Source organism: Sander vitreus, chromosome 2 (assembly GCF_031162955.1).
Source record: "Sander vitreus isolate 19-12246 chromosome 2, sanVit1, whole genome shotgun sequence".
In the NCBI taxonomy this organism is placed as follows: domain Eukaryota; kingdom Metazoa; phylum Chordata; class Actinopteri; order Perciformes; family Percidae; genus Sander; species Sander vitreus.
This window is the reverse complement of record NC_135856.1, coordinates 2,900,253-2,912,752: the sequence shown is the minus strand read 5'-3', so window position 1 is coordinate 2,912,752 and position 12,500 is coordinate 2,900,253. Positions and strand designations below refer to the sequence as shown.

Sequence of the window (12,500 nt, the reverse complement as noted above, 5' to 3'; positions counted from 1 at the left end):
TGACTGTCACTGTCGCTCCACAACGCTGTGCTTCAACACGATATGGGTTTTCTCTGGCCGATGCCGATGCCGATTTATAAATGCTGCCAATTTATTTTGGCCGATATTTGGCCGATACGTGCTTGTTTTAGGGCTGTCAAAATAACGCGTTAATTCCGATTAATTAATCTGAGAAATAATAACGCGTTAAAAAAAATAAATAACGCAGATTAATCCATTCCATATTGAGGTTTGACCCGGAGCCGTTCTAGCCCCATTGGACTGTAAAATGAAGGAGGAGTCGAGAATGTTCTGCCTGGATCATTAATTGGAACATTTACTTATAAACATCTTCTTCCTGCCAACCCTGGCTACCGAAATCTGGTGCCACTGATATGTCTGCTCTTCTCTCTGATGCTCTGAAACACAAACACCGCTGCACATGACGCTAGTTAACACTATACTCAACAGCAGCTAACGTTAGCCTACAGCTAGCTAGTTAACACTATACTCAACAGCAGCTAACGTTAGCCTACCGCTAGCTAGTTAACACTATACTCAACAGCAGCTAACATTAGCCTACCGCTAGCTAGTTAACACTATACTCGACAGCAGCTAATGTTAGCCTACCGTTAGCTAGTTAACACTATACTCTACAGCAGCTAACGTTAGCCTACCGCTAGCTAATTAACACTATACTCTACAGCAGCTAACGTTAGCCTACCACTAGCTAGTTAACACTATACTCGACAGCAGCTAACGTTAGCCTACAGCTAGCTAGTTAACACTATACTCAACAGCAGCTAACGTTAGCCTACCGCTACCTAGTTAACACTATACTCGACAGCAGCTAACGTTAGCCTACCGCTAGCTAGTTAACACTATACTCGACAGCAGCTAACGTTAGCCTACCGCTAGCTAGTAGCTTCAGGATTAAACACGGTTAAAATGCTGACAGCTAACGTTAAAAGGTGTAAAGTGTGACTGTGTTTAGTAGTGTTCAGGATTCAACACCGGGATGTAACAATCTGCAGCTGCCGTCGGAGAAACAACACAGACGGTGCGTTCAATGAAACTGGTAAACTACAGCCTCGTGGTGCATTTGAAGTTATTGTAAATGTCCTTTACCATCTGGTTGTTGTTTTTGTCGTTCAACAGCAATTTACTAGTGAAATAAGTTATTGTTATACATTATTATTAAACATTTAATGTTGACCATATGGCCTTAGCAATAAACAAGCCGTTCTTTAAGTGACTGTGCGAGACACACGAGGGGAAGCGGCTGGAGGCAGCTGGTCTGTAAAAAATGTTGCCTATTCATGTTTTTAACACTAGGCTGCCCGCAGATGCGCCTGCCTATTAATCAGCCTGATATACTGGGATATTGGCCGATGCCGATGATGTAAAAAATGCCAAAAATCGGCAGATTAATCGACCAACCTTTTATTTTAATTACCACATGATGATAAAAAAGAAAAGTTTCCTGATAAACAAAAGTGGCAGACTGCCTTTTCTCACTTTTGGTGGATTATTATCTAAAGGAAGTTAGACTTTCGTGTTGAAATGGTTCAGTTGCTGCCTGAAAAGAGGAACCCGATCTAAAAACAGATGTTCTTTAGAAAAGGAAATGGTCAGCAGAGTGATGTAAAGTGCACATATACGAGTAGTTAAAAGCCTAAAATAAGCAAAACCTTTCACGCTCCATCTTGGATTTAGAGCAGGGGTGTCAAACTCAGCTTCCCTAAGGGCCACACTAGAAAATGAGAATCACATCAAGGGCCACACATGGAGTGTGTTGCTTTTACGTCATGGGAAAAGTCAAATATCTTTGACTGTATTATTGCATGTGTCATATAGGCTTCTCACTTACAGTTTGGTCGACAAAAATGTCGAAGAAAATGCCAAAAATGTCGGGGAAAAAAACGTGAAAAGTGACAAAAAGTACTGTGAACCTAAATGCATATAGGGGCCGGATTTGGCCCACGGGCCTCGAGTTTGACACGTGTGATTTAGAGGTTTTGACCACAGCTGTAAAAGCTCCTTTTTCCCCATCAAAATGTATGTATATTCAGGTTTTTAAGACCTTTTTAAAACCTGCTAAAAATAGCCGATAGACTCCGTTCCCATTGCCAGTAGACGAGTACAGTACACCGGTCTGGCGCGTCACATTCGGCGCCACGAAAACCTCTGCAGCGCTGCGGAGGAAGGTCTGCTATTGAACGTCTTACCCGAGCACAATGAGCTCTCCATATTTGACTGGTCCTTTGGTGGAAGCAGGGGAGGTGGAGATGTTTTCCTGATCGAGTGAAAACATCTGTGCAGCCTTCGGGGCCGGGTGGGGGGGGGGGGGGGGGGAGGGAGAGGAGGAGGGGAGGAAGGGTGAGGTCTCTCCCGCTGTCACCCTCAGAGCGTCGCCATCAGCGCAGGTACGCACATCACCTGCAAGCACAACCACAAGAAGTATTTTTTGATAATCGATGAATCGCTTTCAGCCTCTCAAATATGGAGATTTTTCTGCTCTTTTCTGTTTTTATATCTTAATAAACTGAATACCTTTGGGTTTTAGACTGACAAATCAAGACATTTAAAGACATCGACTTGGACTTTGAAAGGATTAATAAAAGAATATAACCGGCAGCCCTAGAAGTTTTACTTCTCTGAGAAAGCGTCCCTTTGGATATATCATTTACAATAAAAAAAAAAAAACAACAACCCTCTTTAGACATTTACACAAACACACACACAAAGGCTTCAACACAACAGCGTTCATTCCTACAATACGCCCACACTGTCTTTGTACTGGGAGCTGTGGGGGAGACACAATGTATGAATTCACTCCAGCACAGAGCAGGGTTGTTAGGTGTGCGTCCGTGACGGGGTGACTCACTAACTGATGTCCTTTGTATCGTGGAGGGGGGGGGGGGGGAAACAAGCCGTGTGTCAAAAGGACCGAAGAGGACACAACGTCACCGTAAAACCAAGTGGATGTCGTGACTGATTTTGCACTGATGGGTTTGATTTAATGAAGCAGAACAAGTTCAGGGGCTTGTTGAACAGAGAGGAGAGGTTCATAACTAGGGCTGAAAAGATTCATTGATTTGTTTACTATTAAATGAATTGACAACTATTTCGATAATTGAAGTGATTAAATCGGTTTGAGTCATTTTTTTATGAACAAAACAGTCAAACTTCTGTGTTTCCAGCTTGTTAAATGGGAATATTGTTCTGGTTTCTTCTCTCCTCTGTGACAGGAAACTGAATATCTTTGAGCCACATTTTTCACAATTTTCTGACATTTTAGAGACCAAACAACTAGAGCACTGGTTTTCAAGCTTTATTTCAATAATGTTCCCCCTTTGAACAGCGTTTTTAAGCCATGTACCCTCTAACCAGCGTGAATAATGTTTGGTAGTAAAACAAAGTGTCTATAAAGAGGAAGAATACAGCGACGTCAGCGATAGATTCACTAAACTACAGCCTTGGACCTGGAGAACATTTAGATGATGATGAAGAAAGACGGGAGAGAGAAGGAAGAAAGGCAAGAATAGGTCAGAAATAGTAATACAAAATTCAAATAAGCGACAAACTTCTTACCCTGCAGTCCTCCAGAGTACCCCTAGGGGGACACGTACCCCCTGCAGTCCTCCAGAGTACCCCTAGGGGGACACGTACCCCCTGCAGTCCTCCAGAGTACCCCTAGGGGGACACGTACCCCCTGCAGTCCTCCAGAGTACCCCTAGGGGGACACGTACCCCCTGGATTAGTTAAATGTTTGTCAGGCTGGCATCAATCATGGGCAACACCTCTCACCCCCTACATGAGACAATGGCCCATCCCAACGTGAGCCCTGAGGACTAAGGACCAAAGACTCACAGACTGAACTGATCTCAGGTGCTGAGTGAGTGAGTGAGGCCACATGGGCTCAGATAGGTAGAAATGGGATTGGCACAGCACTTCACCAGATCACATGTTACCTTGGCGACGTTTAATAACAAAGATGCCGCTGACACTTGCCGGTTTGGGAATTTTCATTTTGAGTTTGTTGCTTTCCACGCGGCCGAGGCCCAGGAGACGGCCGCCTGATTCCACGTCTTTTCAACCTCTTGTTTTACAAGCTGGACAACAGGATGGTCTGTTCCGTGGTCGTGGTCGTGGTCTTGGTCTTGGTCATGTGTCGTGGTCGTGGTCATGTGTCATGTGTCATGTGTCGTGGTCGTGTGTCGTGGTCATGGTCGTGTGTCGTGGTTGTGTGTCGTGTGTCGTGGTCGTGTGTCGTGGTCGTGTGTCGTGGTCATGGTCGTGGTCGTGTGTCGTGTGTCGTGGTCGTGGTCGTGTGTCGTGGTCTTGGTCGTGTGTCCTGGTCTTGGTCGTGTGTCCTGGTCGTGCTGTAATTCCCGGATTTCCCTACGGTCTCCGCAGTAAACATCACAACACTTTGAACTGTGGGTAATTCCCTTTTGGTGAAGTCTGCGTCGATGCAGACTCACACTAAGGGCTCGGTAAGTGTGTCCTCAAACCCTCTCGCCCTTTGACATTTGACATTGGGACAACCCTGAGCCCTTACAGATTTCGCGAGAATTTCGGGATTGGGATTTGGGGAGTTATTTTGTGTCTCTGGTGCTTCCACACGCAGACACACTTTGAAAAACAACCCTCCATGCTGTTCTGAGTGAGAAACAGTTTCTGAATGTGTCCCGTCTTCAGTCTCCGGGTCAGCTGGTCAACATCTGCACGGCTTTCTACGTCACTAGCCGAGACGAGGGGCCTAGGGGGCTAACCGTTAGCATGCTAGCTCGTTCTCAATGGCAAAACACTGCTACAACACACACTAGTTCACCATAATCTCCAAAAGAACTACTTCCATGTCCCTGTTCTGCAGGTATTCCACACAGAGTTGGAAGTGCGCCCTCGTTTAGAAGAAGTCTCCCAGCTAATCCTGCCTTGTACTACTGAAGTTGGAGAAACAGCTAGCTAGCTCATGTTGTCCTTACCTAGCTACTGAGCATGTAGTCCTTACCTAGCTACTGAGCGTGTAGTCCTTACCTAGCTACTGAGCGTGTAGTCCTTACCTAGCTACTGATCGTGTAGTCCTTACCTAGCTACTGAGCATGTAGTCCTTACCTAGCTACTGAGCGTGTAGTCCTTACCTAGCTACTGAGCGTGTAGTCCTTACCTAGCTACTGAGCGTGTAGTCCTTACCTAGCTACTGATCGTGTAGTCCTTACCTAGCTACTGAGCGTGTAGTCCTTACCTAGCTACTGAGCACGTAGTCCTTACCTAGCTACTGATCATGTAGTCCTTACCTAGCTACTGAGCATGTGCGACTCCCAACAAAGATGTTCCAGCAGTGAGAGGTGTCACTCTGTAGCTAAAACAGAGACCTGAACACAGGGTGAAAAGAGGAGCTGCAGCAATGAGCAGTACAACTAAAATATGGTGTTTTCTGAAAATTAAACCATGTAAACCTATTCTGGTACAACCTCAAAATACAACGATGAACCTGAAAATGAGCAGAATATGAGCACTTTAATTCAACATCATAATGTAGCGCTGCTAGCTGTTTCTGCAATATGAGCCATCACTGGACAATATTCTGCACTATGCATATTTATTTATTCATCACTCTTTGCTACCTCCAACTGTGCAATATGTCATCTCTATTCATCTGTATATCTGTGTTTATATAAGGTTGTTTATTCTGTAAATAGGTTTGTTTTATTACTATTATTATTATAACTAATTCAATTGTTTTCTATTTCTTATACTTTATGTATATTTTTTTCTCCTATGTCTACTTAATGTGTATTTGTGTTATTCTGATGTGTGTACATCTTACCTTATCTTATATTACATTAATATTTACCTGAAATAGAGATCCCTCGGCTAAAACCAGTTTGAGTAAACGCCACCTATTTAAAAAGGTAACTTGTGAAGTAACCATTTTGTTTAATAATACACATTCCTGCCAATGATTTCACGCTATTCCACTGATCTACAGTCAGCTGTAACACATCAAGAAATGCATTTAATGTGTGTGTTAGAAGTCAAGGATACGCGTAATGTGTTTTAACGAGAAACACTGAACGTAAACATAAACAGTTTGTTTTAAGAACACAGAGCAGCTTTATTGAGTGAGACTGTTAAGGTCATCGGCTCGCAGCTAAACTGATCATAAGATGGATTACGTCAGGATGTGGCAACTGTAAATAAACTGCATGTAAGGCAGTGGTGGCCTAGAGGTTAGAGAAGAGAGCAACAGGATAACATCTGGGTGGGAAAGTGAAAGAGCAGCGCTTGTTCCTCCCTCATTAATACCACTGAGGTGCCCTTGAGCAAGGCCCTTAACCCCAACCGCTCCAGTGGAGCTGCTCAGTGGGCAGCTTCCACGTGTGAATGTGTGCAACTGTGTGAATGTGATCAGGGCATTTCATGCAAAAGAGAGGCTGCCTGTCAGTGAATATGGGGGGAAACCCCCCTGAAAAGCCCTGTTGGAAACCTGTTGGGTTCAGACATCAGTGTTGGGGAGTAAAGGAATACATGTACCGGCGTTACGTATTCAGAATACAAATTATGAGTAACTGTATTCAACCGGCACCTTCAGACACCGCCTACCATGAGACTGTCCCAGGTTTCTTCCTAAAAGGGAGTTTTCTGTTTTCCTCGCCACTACATGCTTCAGTCTTCCAGCCATCTTGGCCCAGCAGAGGAGCACCTTCAGCAGAAGACTCCTCTCACCCAGATGCACCACAGAGCGCCACAGGAAATGGTTCCTGCCTGTGGTCATTAAACGTTACAACGCCTCCCTCAGAGTCACACACCCCCTCTCTGTAATCATCTCAAACATAGACAATCACTTCTCTTTCATTCACTTCTCTCAACATTGTACATTTCATATTTTATATATTATTACTGTATATTTGTTTTTATTATATATGTTAAAAGTCTGGATAATATATGTTGTTTGTATACCTGGAGTGGTAACAAAAATAATTTCCCCCTGGGATTATTAAAGTATTTCTGATTCTGATTGGGGGAATTACTGGAATTGTTGGGTCTCTGTAAATTATAGAGTGTGGTCTAGACCTTCTCTATCTGTAAAGTGTCTTGAGATAACTCTTGTTATGATTTGATACTATATAGCCAGAGACTGACTAGCCCCGTTTGACATGTTAGCTAACGTTAGCGAAAATTAGCTCGTGGTAGCTTCAAGACTGCGGTTAGATTCTTGTAGTTTGCAGTTCGGGACTACAAATACAACAATCTATCTGCTTGTTCAGGTACACATTCAGCCATAAAATGCAGTTCAATGTGGAAGTAATCCAAGTATTCAGAATACGTTACTCAGATTGAGTAACGTAACGGAATACGTTACAAATGACATTTTCTGGGCATGTATTCTGTACTCTGTAACGGAATACGTTTTGAAAGTATCCTTCCCAACACTGAAAGACATTTCAGTGTTGGGAAGGATCAGCTAATTTCTGCGGCCATGAATACAGTCAGTGAACTGCTGGAGGACAGAGACCCATTCACCGCCCGTAACTGGACACAAGATAAAGAGAACGACTGCTAAAGTGACTTCACTCCTTCGACAACAACCGCTCTTTTGTGCGTCTCTTTCTTCTTGTGACGGAGACGCTCAATGCTGATTGTATCCCTCACTCGCGACTCAGATCTCCCGGTGTCTAGTCAACACAAAGCTGCAGAATGTCGAGAAGCTTAAAGCCCCTGACACACCAACCTGACGGCCGACCGTCGGCAGAAAAGCCAGTCGGACTGATCATTCGGCTCCCTAAAAGACTGTCCAAAAAGTGCCTCAGAACACACTGAAGCGACGCCGACTTAAGTGTACGTTCTGCGCGTGCGCGAGACGTAATATGTCTCCACAACAGCAGGCGGCGCTAATCTGTATTGTCGCCCCCCAAAAAATAAAAAAACGGAAATGACAAACGCGTCACGTGGGTCTGGCTTCTCCCGAATGGCGTTCGGAATACGACCTCGTATTTTACGGAAACAGTTCACCGAAACGTGTTCCTGAAAACATTTTAAGCGAGAAATGGGCCGTGCAGTTGCTGAATCTGTTTTTTTGATCGACAAAGGTCAGTTTGAAAAGATTTACGTCACGAGCATCCCGCTCGTCATTTCCGGTAAGTGTTTTAACATAAGTGCACTGATATGCTAGTCAGTAGGGTTGGGCAACGAGAACAGATTCCCACTTGGAATTGTTTCAAAAATTACGATTCCACCGGGATCGTTCCTCGGATTCGGATCCGATCATCACTTCCCACTTTAACATGCCCAAGTTGTGGTTTCCGTAGCGACCAGGCGCTTGTTGTGTTGCAGCCTTGGAGCTCAGTAAGCGGCGCTCTACTGTGGCTTTATTTTACGTTGAAAAAGCTGTAAAACCACCATTGAGTCTAAATAAAACGTTCCTCTTATTTGTGAAAATAGGCATGGGACCCGTTTCAACTCCACCCTCAAAAAATCGGAATCCAGAATCGATGAGAACCGGAATCAGAAGGAAGAACCGGAACCAGAATCGTTAAAATCCAAACGATGCCCAACCCTACTAGTCAAGGGCTAGCACTCAACCAATCAGATTGGTCATTGAGTCCGACTGCCCACTGGCCGATTCAGTCAGGCCGATGGCTCCTCCGACGGACGACGGCACGGAACACACCGACCAGACTCGAGTCACCGACCTCGCCAGACTGTCAGACGGACGATTATCCTCCCTTCAAAACGGACCAAAAGTAGGATTGTGTAGTGACTTTACCCTGCTGTTGAACTCCCTTCCTCCGCATCAAGGACTCCAACATGTTTACGTTTTAGGTGCTGAATCATCACCGTGGTGCGCCCGTGCCGCGCCATGTCGCTTTTGCTTATCTTGCGATGAACACGTTTTCGATTTATTTAGTGTGAAATGCTCCCAAACCTCGGATGACTTGGGTCGTACTGATTTCTCTGCCTCCGCCGTGTGTTTCAGAACAACGTTACGGGTCTCTCCGGTCTCTCTCCGGTCTCTCTCCGTATTTCCTCTACCCGCTATGTCGCGTTAGCATGCAGCTACAATAGTTAGCGATGAGTATGCTAACGTTAGATTGTAGTGGAACGAAGCAGCACTTTCTAACTCGCAGATAAAGGCTTCTGAACCAAACACTACACAATCGGACATGTTTCAGCAGGAATGTGACCCGGAATTGGGGAGAATTTAACAACATTGCCAGCTAAGATGGCATGTTTACTGCCGTTAGCATGTAGCTACTATAGTGTTTACTGCCGTTAGCATGTAGCTACTATAGTGTCTACTGCCGTTAGCATGTAGCTACTATAGTGTTTACTGCCGTTAGCATGTAGCTACTATAGTGTTTACTGCCGTTAGCATGTAGCTACTATAGTGTTTACTGCCGTTAGCATGTAGCTACTATAGTGTTTACTGCCGTTAGCATGTAGCTACTATAGTGGTATACAGCAGTGGTGGCTGGAAGAGCTGTCATCCCGTCTTCAAAAGGACACTTATGTACGTTTACACTTCATCACATTAATAATAGACAGTCTATGGTTATTAGTCAAGACGAAGTATTAAAAGTAAAAACGTTAACATAAACAACACAACAACGACGTCGCTACACGGTTTTGGATCAGTGACAAGTCTCGATTGTTTGTAGCTATGACTATTGTATAATAAAGATTTAATAAAAAAGTTGTGATGTTTGGTCGCATGCGTGGTACAAATCGCACAGGGACATCGTTAGTTTTCTACTACGTTCTCCTCACAACCAAGCATAGACGGTATATAAACTGGACCACCAGACCCCGTGTCTCTGGACGGAGACCAGTGAAGGACATTAGAAGCTCTTTCCCGGTGATGGCTGAGCGTTACTGAGCAGCCTCCAACTGAGCTTGAAGACGTAGATGTGACGTGAGCAACCTGTCTGAAAGTTGGAAGTCTTCTGGTAGCTGTGCCAAGAGAAATCTCAATCATTCCCAATCTAGCAGAGACGGAGAGCGTAGGTATATGTAAGGAGATAACATAGACACAGGCTCATTATTGATCACTAAAATGATAGTTAACATTAGTCATTACACTTAAACAGCTGATGGAAGTCATTCCCAATCATTCCCTTTTTAAGTAATAAATGAAAAGCATCTTACGGAGTACAGACTTCCAAATAGAGGCCGACTACGTTTGTTTTCAGACTCGGGGACAGAATACCTGAATTATTTATCCAGGGCGGCAACAAACACAACACAGCAGGTCTCACTAACATCACCTGAGGCAAACTAAGCGGGTTGACTCAGGTTTTCCGATATCACAAAGCAGTAGGTCACCATGGTAACCTGTGCTGTGCGAAAACACTGGAAAATCTGCCATCAGCGTGACTGCTGACCAATCAGAGCTCTGGAAACACATTCCTACAGGACCCCGACCAGGACTGGGGGTCAGACTCAACTTCACTAGGGGCCAGACGTGTAGAGTATGCTGACATGCTTGTATTTAGGAGAAAACGTCACGTATTTGTGACTGTATTATTGAATGTCTCAGTTATCTTTCTCACTTACAGTTTGGGCCTCAAATAACATATTATTATGCTGTGTTTAAAAAAAAAAAAATCCATGACTTTTCCAAAACTTTATGGGTCTTTTAATGTTTCCAAAACCCCTCCAGGTTTTTTCAAAACGGATGAACCCTGGAAAAAAAAAAAAAAAAAAACGTGCCCATAGCATAGAAAAAAGCGCCAAATACGTCAAAAAAAGCACCGAAAACGTCCAAAAAGTGCCAAAACCGTTGAAAAAAAGCGCCGAAAACACTGGAAAAAAGTGACCAAATATGTCAAAAAAAGCAAGAAAAACGTCCAAAAAGTGCCAAAACAGTTGAAGAAAGCGCAAGAGACGTCAAAAAAAGTGCCCAACGCATAGAAAAAGCGCCAAATATGTCGAAAAAAAGCACCAAATATGTCGAAAAAAGCACCGAAAACGTCCAAAAAGTGCCAAATACGTCAAAAAAAGCAAGAAAAACGTCCAAAAAGTGCCAAAACAGTTGAAGAAAGCGCAAGAGACGTCGAAAAAAGTGCCCAACGCATAGAAAAAGCGCCAAATATGTAGAAAAAAGCACCGAAAACGTCCAAAAAGTGCCAAATATGTCAAAAAAAGCAAGAAAAACGTCCAAAAAGTGCCAAAACAGTTGAAGAAAGCGCAACAGACGTCGAAAAAAGTGCCCAACGCATAGAAAAAGCGCCAAATATGTCGAAAAAAGCACCGAAAACGTCCAAAAAGTGCCAAATACGTCAAAAAAAAGCAAGAAAAACGTCCAAAAAGTGCCAAAACAGTTGAAGAAAGCGCAAGAGACGTCGAAAAAAGTGCCCAACGCATAGAAAAAGCGCCAAATATGTCGAAAAAAAGCACCAAATATGTCGAAAAAAGCACCGAAAACGTCCAAAAAAGCAAGAAAAACGTCCCAAAAAGTGCCAAAACAGTTGAAGAAAGCGCAAGAGACGTCGAAAAAAAGTGCCCAACGATAGAAAAAGCGCCAAATATGTAGAAAAAAGCACCAAATATGTCGAAAAAAACACCGAAAACGTCCAAAAAGTGCCAAATACGTCAAAAAAAGCAAGAAAAACGTCCAAAAAGTGCCAAAACAGTTGAAGAAAGCGCAACAGACGTCAAAAAAAGTGCCCAACGCATAGAAAAAGCGCCAAATATGTCGAAAAAAGCACCGAAAACGTCCAAAAAGTGCCAAATACGTCAAAAAAAGCAAGAAAAACTTCCAAAAAGTGCCAAAACAGTTGAAGAAAGCGCAAGAGACGTCAAAAAAGTGCCCAACGCATAGAAAAAGCGCCAAATATGTCGAAAAAAAGCACCAAATATGTCGAAAAAAGCACCGAAAACGTCCAATAAGTGCCAAATACGTCAAAAAAAGCAAGAAAAACGTCCAAAAAGTGCCAAAACAGTTGAAGAAAGCGCAAGAGACGTCGAAAAAAAGTGCCCAACGCGATAGAAAAAGCGCCAAATATGTCGAAAAAAAGCACCAAATATGTCGAAAAAAGCACCGAAACGTCCCAAAAAGTGCCAAATACGTCAAAAAAGCAAGAAAAACGTCCAAAAAGTGCCAAAACAGTTGAAGAAAGCGCAAGAGACGTCGAAAAAAGTGCCCAACGCATAGAAAAAGCGCCAAATATGTAGAAAAAAGCACCAAATATGTCGAAAAAAACACCGAAAACGTCCAAAAAGTGCCAAATACGTCAAAAAAAGCAAGAAAAACGTCCAAAAAGTGCCAAAACAGTTGAAGAAAGCGCAAGAGACGTCAAAAAAAGTGCCCAACGCATAGAAAAAGCGCCAAATATGTAGAAAAAAAGCACCAAATATGTCGAAAAAAGCACCGAAAACGTCCAATAAGTGCCAAATACGTCAAAAAAGCAAGAAAAACGTCCCAAAAAGTGCCAAAACAGTTGAAGAAAGCGCAAGAGACGTCGAAAAAAGTGCCCAACGCATAGAAAAAGCGCCAAATATGTTGAAAAAAG

The 12,500-nt window shown here is 43.5% G+C and overlaps 1 protein-coding gene across 1 annotated transcript in view; it reads right to left on the bottom strand.

Moving 5' to 3' along the window:
* LOC144532401 (E3 ubiquitin-protein ligase pellino homolog 1-like) overlaps positions 1-12,500 on the bottom strand; it is a 44,931-nt gene that overhangs the window by 25,800 nt on the left and 6,631 nt on the right. The window contains exon 2 of the mRNA XM_078273124.1: positions 2,208-2,418. Coding sequence (XP_078129250.1) covers positions 2,208-2,293 — 86 coding nt within the window. The 5' untranslated portion in view covers positions 2,294-2,418. The remainder of the gene's footprint in view (positions 1-2,207; positions 2,419-12,500) is intronic.